Source organism: Equus przewalskii, chromosome 24 (genome assembly GCF_037783145.1).
Source record: "Equus przewalskii isolate Varuska chromosome 24, EquPr2, whole genome shotgun sequence".
In the NCBI taxonomy this organism is placed as follows: domain Eukaryota; kingdom Metazoa; phylum Chordata; class Mammalia; order Perissodactyla; family Equidae; genus Equus; species Equus przewalskii.
Genome location: NC_091854.1, coordinates 5,352,333 through 5,372,832, shown reverse-complemented (window position 1 = coordinate 5,372,832; position 20,500 = coordinate 5,352,333). Strand labels below are relative to the sequence as shown.

The window sequence follows — 20,500 nt, the reverse complement described above, 5'->3', positions numbered from 1 at the left end:
CAGACAGGCATTAACGCAATTGAGCGCAGTCCAACTTCACTCATCAACTATTTACTTAGTGCCGCTTAGGAACAAAGTACAGAGGAGACAAAAATTCAAAGATGAATAAAATGCACGTGCTACTGTCCCTAAAAAATCACTTTCTCTCTGGAAAAGTCGAGCCTTATTTCATCTCAGCTCCTGAGATGATCTTGCAGCCCTTTACGTCAGTGGAAACACAGCCAGAACCTGAGATCTGAGATCTAAGGTCAAAATACGATGAACTACCGCATGGCTGCCCCATGGCCGCTGGCTCCAGACGTCAAAGTGCTTTTACTGTTCTGAGAGTCTTCTGCTGTGCATTTCTCCAGCCAAAAACCTAGGAAAATGTCCTGACAACAGATGTCCCTTCTTTACTTTATTCAGAGAAGGAGAGGCTCTAAAAGAACAAGAAAGGCTGAATCAGCCTCAGCTTCTTAATTTCACACCGCCTCGGGTAATCATGCCTCTTTTCACTAAAAGACAATCTCTTCACCAGTTTCTTACCATTTCTTTATTAGATTTAAATCAAACTTACAAAAAAGATTTAAGAGGAAAACATTAAAAACTCAACTACTACAAGAGGTCTTCTCCTTGTCTGTTGCCTTGTTAAGGGAGCAGAGCTTCCAGGGAGGGGACTGAATTCCCATTAACCGAGGAGTCCCCTGGGCCAGGCCCCACACTGGGTGAGCTACTTCCGTTGCAGCTGACATGGCATCATTCAGAGCACAGCTTCTCAAGCAGGACCAGGTAAATAATTTGTGGGGTTCAGTGCAAAATAAAACGTGGGTCCCTTGTTCAAAATATATTAAGAAATTCAAGAGGGTGACAGCAGAGTATTAAACCAATGCAGGGGCCTCCTAAGTGTGGATCCCCATGTGACTGCACAGGCCACATGCCCATGAAACTGGCTTTGCTCTCAAGACAGGCTGCCTGGGCTTGAATCCTGGCTTTGCCACTTACTAGTCATGGGATCTTGGACAAGTCATCTGTAAAATGGGGTTAATAACAGTGCCTACCTCACTGTGCTATCATCAGAATTAAATGAATTAATATTTGAAAAGGGCTTAGAAGAATACCTGGCATACAGCAAGCACTATATAAATGTTTATTAAACAGATACCTGACTGAGCCTAAACATCTCAAAATGCCAGAGATGACTACAGCCATGATGTTGTGAATTTACTAAAACATTTTTTTGATGTTTGGAGAGTTTGGATTTCTGATAAACAGAATTATGGTTTTATTACTCTGACAGGAGTCACCTTTTAATTTATTTTAACAATTAAACAAGACATTTTTAAAAAGATATTCTGGATTGAGGGCAACAACTCACAAAGCAAAACCAAAGAACAAAAAAAGACACTGGTTTAGGCTCAAGGTTCTAGAAGCCTGTGGAGTACAAATTGTTGTGAAGCCAGTTTAACACAACTGCTTCCTTGACACTGAGAGAACCGGTTCACTAGGGACTTCGCTGCTTCCATACAGGAAATAGAGCCTATTGTATCTGAACAAAAACGAAGAAATTCCTTTCTTTTTCTTTTCTTTTTATAATGCAGAATACTGTAAAAAAAAAAAAAAAAGCTGCAGAACAGGAAATGTTACTAATCATAGAAATTCTAGATTTAGTTCTAGAAAAAAATATTAGTAAAACAAGTCAGAAGATAACTTGCAGATAGTGATAGATTTTACTTTTTCTTTTTTTTTTGCTGATGAAGATTCGCCCTGAGCTAACACCCATGCCAATCTTCCTCTATTTTTTAGTATGTGGACAACCAGCACAGCATGGACGCTAACAGAGCAGTGTAGATCTGTGCCTGGGAATCGAACCTGGGCCACTGAAACAGTGTGTGCTGAACTTAACCACTAGGCCACCAAAGCTGGCCCAGATATTTTTATATAGAAAAGAAATTTGGTGCACAGAGGCCTAATGGTGTATTAATGTTTGTTTTCTAAGAGTGCCCTCATTTTCTTCACTGGGTTATTTACACATTTTTCACTCCTGACCACCACTAATTCTCAGAACTTTCAGAAGCCTTCACAATAAACATGTAGTTTTCTTTCCCTGAAACATAAATATTGTTGACTGCAAAATTCTAAAGCAGTAAGTTGTCATTTGTCAAACAATTCGCCCGAGGTACACAGATTTGGGATATTTCTCCTTAAGAGTCGGCCACTGAACAATGAAGTAATCGGAGAGGTGAAACAGGATCTTTCCCGACAGGGATAAATCTTCTACTCGGCAGATGCTTTCAACGTAGACAATGATCACTTTCTTTATTCCTAGTATCCCAAGGAGAAGGGCAGATATACAGATAGGAACACATGTTCCCGGTCCGTTACACAACACCTTAAAAAAAAAAAAGTTGAAGGTCAAATCAAAGTACAGAATACTAATCTAAATGAGGCATTTTAAATTAAAAGCAGTCAAACTGTAGAAGGGTTTTTGTTATTATTCTAAGTCTTGAAATATTCCTTGCCAAGATCTCATATGGAGCAAACCTGTGCACTGTGCAGCCAGGCGGGGCTGCGCTGTTGGCTCTCCTGCTCACCAAGTGTGTGACTTGGGGGAAATCACTTAACTTCTCTGTGCCTGTGTGGCTGGCCCTGTGCTGCGGGAGGTGTCCAGCACAGTGCCTGGTGGTCAGCACCCACTGGATGGGTGCGTGTTGCCTTTCCCTGAATGCTTTGTGGATCTCGAATGTCATACAAATATATAGAAAACAGATAAAATCAGCTGTGATTCATTGTTTTCTCACGTACCAACTTGTTCTTGTTGGTTTTTAAAAATAATCTTTGTAATAGTTGGAGCACCAACATGTAAGATACAGGAGAAAATGTCTTTAAATGACTAATTTAGAATATTTCTGTGGCATGTAGAATCCTTTTAGGAGTTCAATTCAACAAATGGGATATTTGAGCGAAGACTACTAAATGAACGAGATTTTCCCTCAAGTGAATTTAACCCATGCTTGTAATCTGGAGAGTTTTAACGCTTTGGAATTCTGCTAATTTTCATAGAAAACCACTGGTTAAAAACAGTTTAGTTGGTTGGGGTGGAAGAATTGGGAAGATGTTGTTTAAGGGTACAAACTTAAGGGTACAAAAAGTAGATACGTTCTGGAGATCCAATAGTCAACAATACTGTATCATAAACTTTAAAGTTGCTAAGAGACTAGATATTCACTGTTCTCAAAACAAAAAAGAAATAATTATGTGATATGATAAACGTGTTAGTTAACACTACTGCAGTAATCATGTTGCAATATACAAACATGTTGCACGCCTCAAACTCACACAATGTCATATGTCAATTACATCTCAATAAAAAGTCCCCACAAAGAACAATTTAGCTGGTAAACTCAACAACAGAAATAAAAATTCAACTCAGAGCAACTGCAAACAATTTTTATAAGTCTCCTAAGAAAATGAGAGGAAACTCATTTCACAGAACTGTTGGTAAGATTAACTTATTATTATTTTCAGAGGGAAAAAGTGTTTTACACAGCATCTTAATCATATGCTCATGTTGATGGAATTAGTAAAGCCTAACAAAGCATTTTTACTCCCCAAATCATAAAACAAGATTTGTGGTTGTCTACAAATGCCTATTGGGCATTATCTACAATGTCACATGATCTTTCCAGCACAAGGTCCACAAAACTTATTAGACATCAGAGAATCTCAGAGTTGAAAGGGTCCCCAGATACACTGTTTAATCATCCGGGCATTTCAGGGACTCTCGACAGACAGACAGACATCCTGTCAGGGCTGTAAGGGTTTGATCAAAGTCATCTGATCTCGGCTCCACCCTTCCTGGAGGCGTGACCACCTGGAACACCATGCACAGAGCTTTGGGAAGACAGAGGGCAGCCTGTTTCAGGTGGGAAGCAATCTTTCTTATGTCTTTCTTAAAGCTCCTATCTACAGTTTAAACCCCATCTGTCTTTCATGGAGAGCTTTTGTTCAGACTTCTTCTTGAGTTACCAGCTACTAAGCTGCTCTCCAGACCAGTCTTCTCTAATCCCCATTGAGTTGCCCCTATAACCTTTCTTCATAGACCCTCAAGGCAGGGTAATAGAAAGAAAATGGGACTGAGAGTCAGGGGGACAGGGTTAAACAAGATGCAAACTAGCTCTGTGACCCTGGACAGCAACAGTAATGATGATCACCACTCCAGCCCTCACCACCACCATTTATTAACAACTCACTGTGGCCAGATATTGTCCTAAACATTTCACATGTATTATTTTAATTAATTCTCCCAGTAATCATGTGAGGCAAGTTTCATTATCCCTTTCTGCAGAATCGGAAACTGAGGCACAGAGAGATTGGGTGAGTTGCTTGGTCCCATGTTTCGGAGGTGGAGGAGTTCTATTGCTTCAGGTCACTTCTTCCTAGGTGACTCAGTCACCGTATGTAGGAAACAGGGAGCCTGGACTCAATGACTTTCCCAGTCAGCTCCAGGATTCTGTAATTCTATGACTCTAATTTGCCTCTAGTTTTGTCTTAAGCCTAAATTACAAGATTGTTCTGAATCCTTTCAGGGTTTAGAATTCTAAAAATCCTATTAATGTGAGGTTTCTCAACAGTGGCATTATTGACATCTTGGACTGGATGATTTTTCATTGTGGGGGCCTGTCCTGTGCATTGTAGGATGTTTAACAGCATCCCTGGCGTCTACCCACAAGATTCCAGTAGTCAAGACAATCAAGAATGTCTTCAGGCACTGCCAAATGTCTACAGTTGAGAGCCACTGTATTAATGTATTCCCTAATCCTTGGGTTATTTGTGTTGCTTTTCTCAATCTTTTTTTCCATAGTACAAAACAAAAGAAAACCTACAGCTAAAAAACAATATAAAGATTGCTGGTTGGATCTTGAATTCACAAAAATATTTTCACATTTGTTGTTTTTTTAAAAAAACGTACATGTCCACCCGTGTTCACTTCAATATCTGCTTGGCCTTCTACACACAAGCTGTGAATACACTGATAGAGATGTCTGTATCCAGGAGGAGAAATGACTGAGCGTGGCTGGGAGATGCGTTAACAACCTGCCGTAGACCAGAGGCAGAGACTGTTAAGGTCAAAGTGGAAATTAAAGGTATTTTGTTTGCTTATCTCTGTTGTACCCCTACATTTTGAGGTACCTTACTACAAAGTCCCAGCAACAATAAACCACAAAACCATAAACAAAAGTATTAAAAGAAAAAAAGCAAACTAATCTCAAGGAAAACTTAGGCTAAGGAAAGCTACTTTTAATTAAGCACAGGTTTTAACTCTGCATTTTATGACAGCCTAGGCAAAAAATTTAAAAATTGTGGATTATGGCATTTTCATTATTTAGTGAAGCATACCAGAGAAATTTATTCCAAGCACTGAACAAAAAATAATTTACTTTACAGCCTGGGTAAAGAAAATGTTAAACAATGTAATGGTTGGCGCTGTCTTTTTAATTTTATAAAAAACACAGAAATACTCTTCATGTTTCTATTTCTTAAAATATAAATTCTCAACAAATGCGGGGCCATAGCTCTTACTGTCTCTCTTCTTCACTGCCAGCATATCTCATTTTATTGTGCTTTGCTTTATTGTGCTTCACAGATACTGGATTTTTTACAAATTGAAGGTTTGTACCAACCCACTTCAAGCAGACTATTGGCGCCATTTTTCCAACAGCATGTGCTTACTGCGTGTCTCTGAGTCACATTTTGGTAATTCTTCCAATATTTCAAACTTTTCCACTATTATTATATTTGTTACTTTGATGTTACTATTGTAATTGTTTTGGGGCACCATGATCTCTGCCCATATAAGATGGTGAGCTTAATTGATAAATGTTGTATGTGTTCTGATTGCTCCACCGACCAGCCATGCCCCCATTTTTCCCTCTCTCCTAAGGCCCCCTCATTCCCTGAGATACAATAATACTGAATTAGGCCAATTAATAACCCTACAATGGTCTCTCAATGCTCAAACGAAAGGAAGAGTTGCATGTCTCTCACTTTAAATCAAAAGCTAGAGATGATTAAGCGTAGTGAGGAAGGCATATTGAAAGCCGCAAGAGGACAAAAGCTAGGCCTCTTGCACCAAACAGTTAGCCAAGCTGTGAATGCAAAGGAAAAGTTCTTGAAGGAAATTAAAAGTGCTACTCAAGTGAACATATGAATGATAAGAAAGCGAAACAGCCTTATTGTTGATATGGAGAAAGTTTTAGTGGTCTGGATAGAAGATCAAACCAGCCACAACATTCCCTTAAGCCAAAGTCTAATCTAGGGAAGGCCCAAACTTTCTTCAATTCTCTAAGGCTGAGACAGGTGAAGAGGCTGTGGGAGCAAATCTGAAGCCAGCAGAGGTTGGTTCATGTGGTTTAAGCAAAGAAGCTGTCTCCAGAACACAAAAGTGCAAGGTGAAGCAGCAAGCGCTGATGCAGAAGCTACAGCAGGTTATCCAGAAGATCTAGTTAAGATAATTAACGAAGGGGGCTACACTAAACAACAAATTTGCAATGTAGATGAAACAGCCTTATATTGGAAGATGATGCCATCGAGGACCTTCATAGCTAGAGAGGAGAAGTCAATGCCTGGTTTCAATGCTTCAAAGGATAGGCTGACTCTCTTGTTAGGGGCTAATGCAGTTGGTGACTTTAAGTTGAAGTCAGCACTCATTCCTTATTCTGAAAATCCTAGAGCCATTAAAAATATGCTAAATCTACTCTGTCTGTGCTCTATAAATGGAACAACAAAGCTTGGACAATAGCACACCTGTTTACAACATAGTTTACTGAATATCTTAAGCCCACTGTTGAGATGTACTTCTCAGAAAAAAGGATTCTTTTCAAAATATTTCGTCACCCAAGAGCTCTGATGGAGATGTACAATGAGATAAATGTTTTCATGTCTGCTAACACAACATTCATTCTGTAGCACATGGATCAAGGAGTAATTCTGACTTTCAAGTCTTATTATTTAAGAAATACATTTTGTAATGCTGTACCTGCCATACATAGTGATACTTCTGATGGATCTGGGCAAAGTAAATTGGAAATTCTCTGAAAAGAATTCACCATTCTAGATGCCATTAAGAACATTCGGGATTCATGGGTAGAAGTCAAAATATCAACATTAACAGGAGTTTGGAAGAAGTTGATTCCAACCTTTATGGATGACTTTGAAAGGCTGAAGACTTCAGTGGAGGAAGTAACGCAGATGTGGTGGAAACAGCAAGAGAACTAGAATTATAAGTGGAGCCTGAAGATGTGACTGCACTGCCGCAATCTCCTAACAGAACCTCAACTTGGGGAACTGCTTCTAAATGGATGAGCAAAGAAAGTGGTTTCTTGAGATGGAAACTACTCCTGGTGAAGATGCTGTGAAGACTGTTCCAATGACAACAAAGGATTTAGAATATGACAAACTGAGTTGATAAAGCAGCAGCAGGGTTTGAGAGGATTGACTCCAATTTTGAAAGAAGTTCTACTGTGGGCAAAATGCTATCACACAGCACTGCATGCTACAGAGAAATCGTTTGTGAAAGGAAGCGTCTATCCACGTGGCAAACTTCATTGTTGTCTTATTTTAAGAAATTGCCGCAGCCATCTCAACCTTCGGCCACCACCACCCTGCTCAGTCAGCAGCTATCAACACTGAGGCAAGACCTGCCACCAGCAAAAAGATTAAGACTCGCTGAAGGCTCAGATGATGGTTAGCAGTTTTTAGCAAGAAAGTATCTTTAAATTAAGGTATGTACATTGTTTTTTTTAGACATAATGCTATTGCACACTTAACAGACTACAGTATAGTGTAAACATAACTTTTATATGCATTGGGAAACCAAAAAATTCATGTGACTCACTTTATTGAGACATTTGCTCTATTGTGGTGGTCTGGAAAGGAACCTGTAATATCTCTGATGTATGTCTAGGCGTACTTAGTAAGCTCCTTATGGGCAGGGTCAACTTCTAGGAAAATCTATACTCTGCACTCGGAACAAAATAGGCACTCACGAAATTTTGCTAAGAGGATGAAGGAAGGAAGGGAAGCAGTGAGGGGGTAAGGGAGGAGGGAATCCTTCTTTGTCCATCATATATGGAGTCAAACACTCCCTTTGCCAGACTCACCCTTGTTTCAAACTCTATCATACATACTTATGATAAACATAATGGCTGTGACTGACAGCTTTTTAATTTTTTTATTTTTCACTATCCCACATCCATTTGCCTTTTCCTCAGGAGAACCATTATACCCCTCGTTCTCAACTTAAGTGCTTGAGTAGAGTTGACTCCACACCCAACTATCAGGAGAGGACAAATGACTCCATTCTGACCAGTCAGAGCATCAAATTCCCTTGGCAAAAGTCACTTGTTCCGGGAAAAGCAAATAATCCAGTGAGGAAACATGAGCCATGGTAGTACATCTGTTGGGGCTGCTGAGAGAGCGGTGCCTTTTCTGCTGCACTGGAACCTAGGAGAGTGTGCGCCTGGCACTGTTAACATCTATCACCTCACCACGTCGAGAGCTTAAGAATGAAGCCATCACAAAGCAGAACAGAGCAGAGCTGAGAGATGAAGACAGGCCAGGTCCCAAAGGTAGCATTTAAGATCCATGAATCCAGCTGTGCCTGAAGGAAACCAGACCTACCCCTAGACTTGCCAGGTATGTGAGGGAATACATTCCACTTTTGCTAAGCTAGTTTGAATCAGGACTTCTGTCACTACCAATTAAAAGTATCCTAACTGACAAAGTATTTTATTTTGTCTAACTCCCTGACTAGCCTCTGATCATCTGCAGTGCCAACTGGTAGGTGTGTAATACGTGCCTACTGGATGAATTAACAAATTAATAGGTAAACTTCTCTGAGAGCAGAAAATCCAAAAGATGTTCTAAAGATAATATAAGCTATGGGTCTAGTAAACAGAAAGAGGTCAAGGATAATATAAATATGAAGTCATGAGGGTAGATGACCCAGATCAAGGATCAAGAATAGTTAAAAGAGGGTTATTGTTCTGTAGATTTAGGTCACTACAAGTCAAGTCCTGTTGGCTGAAACACAACACTGGCATGTATGAAAAGACATATTGAACTTGGGTAGTCTGAACTCACCCCCTAGCCTAGTGGGAACCCCATACACAGAATATGGGCTAAGATGTCTGCGGTCTGGGCTGGTTTGAAGGTCAGAAACCAGGACGTTGAGGGTGACCCAAGAGAGAGCATGTGAAAGTGAGAGTGAAAGCTAGATGGAGAGTCCACTTAGGGCTGCGATCCAAAGAGATCAGACAGAGAAGCAGAGTCCCACTCCGAGGCACTGGCCTGAAAACTAGACTTTCAGACAACGCCTTGCTAGTGGAGGTAGAGGCTGGAGAGAGCTCACGAACTGCAGCAACACGGCTGCAGGCAAGGTCCACCGAGCTTCCAGGGCCACGGGTGAAGCTGGAGAACCGGAGCCTGCCGTCAGAGCTCAGCTGGCTCAGGCAGGCAGTCTCTGTGGAGGTCACAGGTTCTGTCAGAATCAACACTTCATGGTTTACAGGCTATTGGCTCCACTATGTAGACAGGTACACGGGAAGATGAGGAAGGGCGCAAACACCGAGGTGGAGGAACAGTCAGGAGGCACGGGAAGAAGAGCTTGATTGAAAGGCTTAATAGGAAGCAAATCAGGTAAGGTGGTTAGGAATGCACCTTCTTATTTAGAGAAATAAGAAAACCCCAAGGTCACCTGCCAACTTATGCCCAAAAGTGTGTCAAGATGATGAAATAATAATGTTTCCTGCAGCCAGCAAAGCTGCAAAAGACAGTGACAGAGAAGAGATCTTCAGATTTGGCAAAGACTAATGGAAACCTCAGAGACGGCTATTTCAGTACATCTTTGGGCTAAAATACAGGGCAGGGGAGAGTGAGCATGTGGGAGGGGAGCTCAGGTAGGAGCTGGGTGAGCTAAGCAGGGCTGGGGAGAAGGTTTACAGAACGGAACGAATGATCTGTGAACACAAAGATCAGTGGGAACGAACTGGTACTGAGGGAGGACCTGACTACATAGAAAAGGGTGAGTTCCTTCAACACCAGGAGAAAAGAGTAAGAATTCAGAGTATTTAGTTTGAGCTTGGTTTGGAAAAAACTACTGTCTGACAATATGACAAAGAATAAAAAGGGTGGTACAGAAAGTTCGCCCTCAATGGATTTTCTTTTAAATAGTAGTAACTTCTTAACTCAATGTGAAAACTACAGAAAAGTATAAAAAGGAAAGTAATTCTTCCAATCTCATCAATCTGTTAACATTTTGGTGTATTCTACTCCAACGTTATGTCTTTAGATGCACATTTATATTTTACTATAAAATATGTTCATATATGCACACACATAACTGTGAGAGCTTATATATATAAATATTGTTAAGTTCTTTTCAGTTATATTTTTGTGTGTTGTAAAAAGCTTTTAAAAATCCATGATTTTTAAAGACTAAATATATTTAATCCTATGGATAACTTATAATTCATCTAACTATTCCCTTATTGTTGGAAATTTAGGGTCCTTTTTTTCTCTCACTATTCTAAATCATTCTAAATCAGCCGCTATGAACATCTTCGTATATAAATCTGTGACCCCTAAGGTTTTAATTTCGCATTGAACTATGTTCCAGAGTTCTTGCTGAGTGAGAGGTTAGAAGAAACAGCTTCAAGGACTTAAGGAAGTTGGGGAGAGTTTAGTAAAACAACTGTCATGAATCAGGGATGGGCCATGTGGTCTTTTGTTTTGTTTTCTTGTGCCTGTTTGGAATCTGTTTGAGTGATTTCCCACTGTATAAGTTGTGGCAGCAGGCAGAGCCCATCTCTCACAGCACAAGTGAGGTATTCCTTTCCAGGCCCCCTTTGCAGCCGGTGGATGGGCCAGTGACATGGCCAGATGTTTCTGCTTAGATCTGGCCAGGAGCTGGTGGTGCAGAGAAGCAAGGCTGGAGGAGAATCTGTTTTGGTGGCAAAGGTGCCATTGGCAGAGTCTAGTGTCCAGTACCAGTGCTGCCAGCTGCAGCGTTCACTGTCTAGCAGTGGTGGCAGCAGTGTCCCCCCCAAACCAGCTCTGTGGCCATGGAATCTGCTGCTCAGCTCCCACCTCATGCCTCTGTGTTTTTGAATCCTATTTCAGTAGCTTTCCAGGTAAATCTGAGAGCTCTCAATATAGCCTTTCACTAAATCCTTTTTCTGTTTCAATCAGCCAGAGTATATTTCTTTGGTTTGTTACCAAGAACCCTGATTGGAAGAAGACAGACTTTGAGAGCAGCAAATGCAGTTAGAGAAGGAATGGATCATGTCAGAACAGTCATAGGATTTCCTCAGGCAGAGCTAAGAGCACTGGACTGTGAGCACAGGAAGCAGACAGAGTGCAACACGGATGAGGACTATGCAGCAAGAAGAGCCCAGGTGAGTGCTCCAGCCTATGGAAAGGACACACAAAAGGCCTCATCCGAGAGAGGAGGAGTAGCAAGCGCAGTGGGATGAAAGCTTCAGAAAACTGGATAGAGAAGCATCTGAGAGTAATTAGCAGGGTCAGGAAGAAAATGCAGTTGGAGGGCAGGTGGTCTGTAACACATAGAGGCTATACTCAGAGGACCAGAAGGCTGGGGGGAAGCCTGAGGAAAGGCAGTGCTGAACGTCAGCGATCAGCCGAGGTGGACAGCAGGAAGGAAAAGGATGCGTAGCAGATGGGATGACGTATTTGCTTGGCTCAGATTATAATACACTGTATTTCTTTTTTTTGATGCATATTTAATCATTTGAGAAGTAACAGTTAAACAGAAACATCTAGATATCAAGACCAACACGAAATAGGCAAACAAATCCTAAATATCAGAATCACCAACTACTTAGGAACCTCAAGGTCTCTTACAATTCTACTGCAAACACACACGGAGTTTTCAGAGTTGTCTTCATTGTCTATATAGCATTTTGAGGTCTACTTTTCCAGCTATTTCACTACTTCCAGTCCATGGTTCTACAGAGGCATTAGTTGCCTCACTGAACGAACTTGCCACAGTCCATCTAGCTACTTCCCTACTTCTCTTTACCCAGGCACAGCTTTCATTTTCTCTTAAACCATATCAAAAAGGTAAGCAAGTTATTTTTATCTAGGCTAATGCACTCATGTTGTAAGCACAATGAGTTTATTGCTGGCTGCTCAAATATCAGTTACTTGCATTTTGCTTGGTGCTACTTCAAAAAAACTGTTCCCAGTGTAATCAAATAAAGAACAGTAAACTTTGTCCTGTAGGATCTTGTCCAATTGATAAGTTCCCTCTACTGATACCACGACACAGACCACTCCAGTTCAGTCAGAGTATTCTTGCTCATGCTGCCTTCACATAATCCATGAAGAGGCTGAACAACATGGTGCTTACGGGCCAGGGCTTTGCAATCACACAGACCTGAGTTGGATGCTTAACAGCAATGTGACCAGGGACAAACTGCTTACCCATTCCATGTCTCAGTTCCCTCAATTATGGATTCATTCATTCAAGAAATATTTATTGGGGCCGGCTCCGTGGCCGAGTGGTTAAGTTCGCGTGCTCCGCTGCGGCGGCCCAGGGTTCGGATCCTGGGCGGGGACATAGCACCGCTCATCAGGCCATGTTGAGGCATCGTCCCACATCCCACAACTAGAAGGACCTGCAACTAAGATATACAACTGTGTACAGGGGGGGTTTGGGGAGATAAAGCAGAAAAAAAAAACATTGGCAACAGTTGTTAGCCCAGGTGCCAGTCTTAAAAAAAAAAAGAAAAAGAAATATTTATTGAGCAAAGACAATATGCCAGGTACTGTTCTGGGGATTAGAAATGTATTAGTGAACAAAATTCTCTGCCCTCACAAAGTTTATATTCCAGTGGGTAGACAGAAACTAACAGATACACATTTAAATATATACTATAAAGCTGGATAAGGGAACAGGGAGATACAGAGGTCAAGGGAGATACAGAGGTCAAAGCAGATCTGGGAGGAGGTGACTTGTGACCAATATCTGATGAAGCGGCATGGCATTCTGGGTAAATCAGCCATCAACTAACACAAGAAGCAGGAAAAACAAGATGTAGAGTTTGTGGACTGACTATAAGTTACTGAGGGCCATTGTAAGGGTTTGGGGGGCTGGGGAGGGGTGGGATCTTGAGACAGATTATAATTTAACAGAGCTGTTACAGCCAGGTGAAACTCCTTCTCAGGGATTTGAACTTCTCATGGTGAGTAATGCAAAGAAAAACAGATAGGACAAAATGAGAATGGTCCTGACGGTCCTTCCAGGAGGTGGATAATTAGTTCTAATGTATTCTCCTCCTTGGGAGTCTGTAGGGGTAAGGTACAGAATGTTAGGAGTAGGGAGTGGTAATCCAACCAGAAATAAACATGGGGAAAACAGTATCTACTTCATAGTGTTGCTGTGGAGATTAAATAAGATACTACACGTAAAGCATTTAACATAGTCCTTGGCCCATGGTAAAAACTCAATAAACATCAGTTATTATTATAATTCATCCAAAAGTAAAGTAGTATCCTTGTGGCATTTTTCAAACTTGAAGAGCACTGTGTGGCACAAGGCTTGTTCTTCACTCTGTCTCAGACATGGCACTGACCTGGCATGATCTATTCTACCCTTCAGAAAATACATCGGAAGAAGAACCAACCACCCATTTTGGTTTCTTTATCATCCAGTCACATTTCGCCCTGCCTGATCCACTCCAAGCAACACTTATGGAAAAAAGGGACAGAAGGAGCCTGATTACCAGAGCAGTATGGTCTGGGTTTCCAGAGGGTAGATGACTGAAGGATTCTTGAGCTTCCCTGCTCTGGATCTGCAGGGCCTCTGTAGTGTACTTCTCAGCCTGTGGCCAAATAGCCTCAAAAGTCGATGGCCGTAACACGATAAACAAGCCTGATGACATGATGAATAAGCCCCACCTTGTTCATTTCAAAACGAGTTGGCTACTTGCCCTTGTATGGGAAATTAGAGTTCCCAAACTTCTTGTGACCATCCTGATTTGTTGGATTTGGGCTGAGCTATAGGGATGGTAGCTAAATAGGTGGCAGAGACACACAGACATGAGGCTCTGATAGCCCTTCTACAACTCACGGCCACCCAACTGTAGTTTCAGTGTCTGTTAGGAAGATCCTACAGACCTAAAGCTCCACACAGCTTGGGCATTCCATGCTTGTTGATGGCACTCCTCCAAGTGGAAGTGCAGAGTAAGAAAGAGCTGAGAGGGGTCAGTGCCCACACTGTGTTGGTGTTTAATTTCCCTGCCCTGATGTTCCATCATAAAAAATAAATACACAGATAAAATTAAAACAATTTGTTTTTTTGTCTAAATGGTTAAGTCACGCCTGCTTTGCATCATCATTAATGATCATTGTCAGGCAAACCAAATATTGTTTTCCTAACCTTTCTGGCTGCTTCTACTTTCAGTTGAGGAAATTGAATCTTTTACTTTTCCTGTTCTCTGGACCAAATGGTCAAGGTGACGATTTCCTGCCTTCTTGGTCTTTTTTTGTTTTCATTGTATTTTCAGCCCTCTGAAATGTTTTCACAGAGGTCTCTGAATCCTAGTAATTCAGTATTTTTTCCTTTTGTTTTCCCCACACTCTATACCAAGTGGCCCTCCAGGAAGCACAGATTTCTGGAGACAGATGTAGCCTCAGGGAGTTACTTGGTTCAATCCTCTCCCCCTAGCCTGAGGAGGAAGCGAAAGACCTTGACATTTACAAGGCACCTACTACTTGCTGGGCACAGAGCCTAAGTGGCATTTTGCATAATTACCTCACTTAAACCCTACAATAGCCCTCTGAGGGGGATGTTGTTACCTTCATTTTTCAGACAAGGAAACTAAGGCACAGAGAAATTAAGTAACCTATGGAAGGTCACACAACTAGTTAGCGGTTTAGTTCTGACTCAAACTCAGCTTCTGGAAGACAAGCTGCGGCTCCCTTGTCCTCCATCCTGGTCTGGCACTGTCCTGCATCTGCCAACCAGATGCACTGTTAGCTGGAAAAGGGCTGCAGGCAAGGTAGGCTCCAGGGCAGATATGACACAGGGAGTTTAAATAAAGGTGAAATTCTGGCAATTGTTATTAATATTTTATAGCCTTAACAGAGAAATCAGTGGCAGACTGTAACATGCCACTGGACTAAGATAGATTAGAAAGGCTTTTCAGCAAATAAAATAGGGGAAATAGTTAACATTTTCAAAAGAAAAGGGAGCATCCTTTCTAAACAGGAAGATCTGGCTTGAATTCAAAGCAATTATATAACTCCCGACTTCTGTCAAGGCCCTCTCTGAAGTAGGTAAGTGATATTTTCTTCATGATCACCCCCTAATTTTTTTCACATGTACCTATGTATAAAATTTCTGTCTTGCTGAACTGAAAACCAGTTGGTGGTTTTTCATAGATAATTTGCACACAGATTATTTTTGCAGTATAAAAAAAGCTTTATGAATTTTTCTAGAGGATTACCTGATTCCTTAATTCAGACAAAAGGATACATAAAAACACTTCTTTATGAGATTCTGGTTGTGTGTGTGTCAAAGACAGACATATATACTCAAAGACAGTGAAACAGAGGCAAGAAGACAGAATTCAACAAATGGAAATGCTAGTGCATTTATAGTGCTTGTATCTTAGTGTGTTGGAAGAACACGGGACTCTGGAGCCAAGCTTGGATTCCACACCTTGTAGAAGCTGTCAAGGTTCTCTGAAGAACATGTGCTTCCCTCTGTGCATTCAGGAATTTGAAAATTGTTTCCCCTTCATTGTCCACCATACACTTATCAAAATCCTAGCAATGGTGCACCTGACTCCACCAGTAACTTGCAGAAGCAGAATGACGCTGCTTGTCAAAATCAGGCTATTTTTTCAAGGTTTTTATGGACTTCAAGCTTAGCTGAGTTTTGTTAGGTATGTTTGGCTTCACTAAGGACTCCCCTCTATTACAGGCTCAGAAAACAGAAGCACTGGTAGGAACTCAGAACAGCAAGGAGTCTATCCCAGTTCCATTCAGAGGACCCCTTTAAACCAGCAAGTAGAGAAGTGACTCAATGCTAGTGTTTCTCAGGCCGCCACATCACATTCATCCAGGGCACTTGTCAAAAATGTAGATTCTTTCCAAATCAGACTCTGGTCCAGGGCCCAGGAATATGCACTTTAAACAAGCTCCCAGGTGATGGGTGCAAACTAGAGCTTGTAAACCTCTGCTCTATCCTACAGGAAAGCGGTTGGCAGTCTTCGGACGTGGTACTCCATCTACATTCATTCCTGCAAAAGGGGTCTGTGTGCTAAGGGAGCAAGCCATGGGAGAAGGAGATGTGGGTACTGGTGATCCATCCAAGGCCACTTTCTCTCTCGTCCTGCTCAAAACCACTTTGGAGACACGCAGCCCTGCTGAACTCATCCAGAGGAGCTTTTCAGTGAGCCCGAGGCTCCTAATAGCAGAGAAAGCTGCCAGAAACTGAGGCGCTCAGGAGCCAAGACGCCCCCCTCTCTGCTTACTAGACTTAGAGAGTCATCTCTGAGAAAGCACGTCTCCCTGGGAGGAGTCCTATCTCAAGGACTAGAGGTTCGCTCCCTAATTATCTGTTAATACTTGAAAAGGGATTAGTGGACAGCATTCTGAGAAAAAGGACAGCATACAGAAAAGGTACCTGAGGGGTGGAAGGACAGACAGGGACATTAATAAGGAGGTGGCAGGTGGCAGGGCAGCATATCTTTTGTCCCTCAAAGTTATCTTAGGGCCCAGGTTCCCCATCCCACCCATGCTAAAGGAGTGCCTCTGCAGCATGGGGAATGGTCTGCCACACGCTGCTGGCATTACAACTGGTCTTTGGGGAGGGGAGGGCTGGATGAGCAGGGCCTCAATGGTGGGGCTCAGTCTGTCAGTAGCACCAGAGTGACTCCTCTGCCAGAGTCATTGTAAGGGCAGGTTTTAATCCAGCAGGTAATCTGGGAAACATCCTGCATGACCAAAATTTTGTTAAGGAAGAGATTCTTAGCCACTATGGAGAAAATACCAAACCTCCAGGTTTTCTAATTCAAATAGGGAGCCCCCTGTCTCTTGAAACAATAGTTTCTGTCTAACTGTAAATAAGGTAGGATATTCGAGGTACTGACAGTCCAGGGAAAGGGCAGCGATTAGAGCATGGACTCCCAGCCAGACTGCTGGAGAATGAATCCTGGCTCCACCACTTCCTACCTGTGTGATCTTGGGCAAAGTATTTCACCTCTCTGTGTCTCACTTTGCTCATCTGTAAAACGGGGATTCAAGTGGTACTTTCTGCATAGCGTTATAGTGAGGATTAAGTGAGGTGAAGTTTGCAAAGCACTTTTTAGAACTCGGCAAGTCCCTTGTGCATATTTGCTGCTGCTATTTTTCTTAGTCTCTCTGCCTAGGGCTGCCTCACAACAAACACCAAAAGATGGGCCTTAGAGCTGAAGGGGGAACAGAACCCTTGTGTCATCTGTACGGCTGATGTTCTTTCAAGATCAACAGTGGCTCTTTGACTGAATTACAGTCTTCCCTCCTCCCCAAACCCTGCTGGGCCACGGTCCAGGCATTTTTTGTTGGGGCAGCAGGTTCTCAGGTCCTCTTTTAAGAGCCTTTTGAGAGAAAAGGAGGTGGGATGGCAGAAGAATAAACCCTTATTTTGCGCAGTTCAGTTAACAGGGCAAATAACATACACCAAATTATTTACTGGTAGGGCTTCCCAGGGCAAGATTGGAAACAAAATTCTTTTAGAGAAACAGTCCACTCTGGGGTCTAAAATGGAATTATCTTAACCAGGATTAAATCACACTTCCTGAGTCTGACAGAGCGTTTCCAGGGAGAGTAAGTGCCGGGCAGCCTTTAATGTCACTTGCTCATTGTTGTTCATGACTCCTACCCCCACTGGCTGTCTCACTCCATTCAGTCTCCCCTGCCAGCCCACCATGGTTTGAGTCTCTGAAACAGAGAGCTGGGGCCAAAAACAAAACCAGCTCCCTTTGGTTGGGGGAAATGTTGGCAAAGGGAATTCTGGAGGGTGGAGCAAGGCAATCACACATGTGACAGACGCTAACTTTATATTTGATGCTAATTATAATCAAGTATGTTAAAATCTATGTTGTAATTCTAATAACTACCACTAGCCCATCACTCTGGGTTGTCTCATCTGTAGGACTGTATTTATTCATGAATTCAATAGTTACGTCCTGAGCAGAAGGGGAGCACAGTATATTGATTAGTGTAAGGATAGTGCAGTCTCAGGCTATCTGGGTTTGAATCCTGTCTCTGCCACTTAGTAGCCAGCAGACTTTGAGCAAGTCCATTTTCTCCCTATGCCTCAGTTTTCTTATCTGGAAATCAGAGATAAACAATGGCAGGTAACGAACTCATAGAGTTGCAGTAAGGATTGAATGAGTTAACACGTGTACGGTATTACAATGATGCCTGGCATTTTTCTTGGCACTGGGGCCTGGGAAGATGAGCAAGCCATCAGGATGCCATCAGTCTAGAAACACGGGATTGCATTCAGCCCCTACCATGCACTTTGCACAAAACGGGTGTACAACAAAGTCGCAGGGGAGCCAGCAGGAACTGCTGACTCGTTGGCTTTCCAGTGGCGCTGGCTGGTTTAATGGTACAAATAGCTCAGAAAAAACAATGGTTTGTAAATTGCCTCTGAAATATGAACAAAAACTTTTTATCACTTGTCATTAGTTAAACACTCCCCGTTCCAATACTGAGTCTTTAAAAGCTATGAAATGGAGGGAAAAGCTTAAGTCTTTAAACAGATAGAGAAAATATTTTGTCACTGTTTCATGTAATCACTTATAAAACTTAAAGTGTACATTCACCATGATCTGCCCAATAACGTTCTGCTATGAGGGCCACAGAGTGCTATGTCCAATCAATCAAAACCTTTAGATAATATGTAGATATAAAAAGGTGAGAGAAGAACATCATGGATTGTTCTAAAGCCATAAAATCATTCGCCTTTCCTTCCCCTTCCACCTCGCAAGGGTATTACTGATCTTTTCTTATTCACTGTTTTCAGATCCTTGTTTTAAAATCCAAAAGTTCTCGTTACATCCTATAAAAACAGACTAAAAGGAGAGAGCCAAGGGATTGAATTCCCTCCATCCCAGGCAATTTAAGGAAAAAGAATGGAATGTAAAAAACCCAAAGAAAAGAAAGATATAGTCTACAAGACAAAAAACATCTAGCTAGGTATCCAATTAAGTACTTCTGTTAGATCTGTTTTTTGGAAAAACTGAAATAAGCCTTCATGTGCTTTATGTGAATGGTCAGACGTAATCAAGCATGAGGCAGAAGAGTCTATAACATCCTGGAATTCTTGAAAGTATGTGGCTCCCAAATGTCCCCGACACATTGAGTGACTTCTTCTCCTGCACTCCTTCTTCCTCCTCTCTCTTTCACTCTTCCCAGTCAGTGGAAGGCAAACCTCTGTATTGCACCGTACCCGGAGGCTTTAACCTGCCAGCGGGTTTCCTCTCCAGCTCCCTCCTGGGGGCCTGGTCCAGCTGCTCTTAATGGCTGAGTCCATCTCTCCTTTGGCTCCAACTGTCTTTCTCAGGCTGGATTCCCCAGGTTAACCCTCTAATCCTGCTGGGGAAGGGCCTCTGGTAGCACTGCCACCTGAAATACTATTTTAACTTCAGGAAACAGTCCACTTCCCTGATATATTTCTCTCTTTCCCTCTTCTCATTGAAATCCTGCCAGTTCTTCTTCTACAGCCTCTTCCGTCTGGGCCCTGCCCGTGATCTGCACTACCTGGTGTGGGCCACCTCCCCTGCTCCCTGGTTTACCCAGAGCCGCCTGCCTGCTCTCCCAGCCTCGCCCCCTCCTCCTCCGTTCACTCTCCACAGTGCTGCTACAGGACTTTTTCCTAAAATACAAATCTGATCGAGGTATCATTTATCATCAATGGCTTCCTGCTGCCCTTAAAATAAAGTCCAAATACCCTGAATTAAAAGTTCTTTCCTAAAACTCACTATGCATACTGTTATTCTTCATCACTGTGGTTTCAGGCCACACCTGAATTATTTTCTACGGTAATAGGGAAACTCATGAGTATTGTTCAAGTTAATATAACAATGATAAATGTGAGGAATCACGATGAGTTTTTCAGGTAATAATACCTGTTTGTAGCCATGTATTGTACCTTGGTGACCCTTCAGGTACAACCAGTTTTGTAGTTCTAAAGTAGACTTAATTGTTCCAAATGCTTTCTTTGTCCAAATTAATAGTTTTGTAACACATAAGCCAGGATTAGAAAAGATTTGGCCAGTGTGCTTACTGGAAACCGAAAGCTTTAGGACCAGCATTCCCACTTTTTCTTTTTTTAATAGGAGAGAGGAGGGGGAAAATCACCAAATTGGGGTTCAGAAAGACAGAAGAAAGAGAGGGCAACAAAGATACATCAGACCCCTGAATGACCAATTCTACTGCAGGCTGG

The 20,500-nt window shown here is 42.1% G+C and overlaps 1 protein-coding gene across 1 annotated transcript in view; it reads right to left on the bottom strand.

The window, feature by feature from the left end:
• Positions 1 to 517: 517 nt before the first annotated feature.
• ALG14 (ALG14 UDP-N-acetylglucosaminyltransferase subunit) overlaps positions 518 to 20,500 on the bottom strand; it is a 91,414-nt gene continuing 71,431 nt past the window's right edge. Inside the window, exon 4 of the mRNA XM_008523046.2 lies at positions 518 to 2,368. Coding sequence (XP_008521268.1) covers positions 2,138 to 2,368 — 231 coding nt within the window. The 3' untranslated portion in view covers positions 518 to 2,137. The remainder of the gene's footprint in view (positions 2,369 to 20,500) is intronic.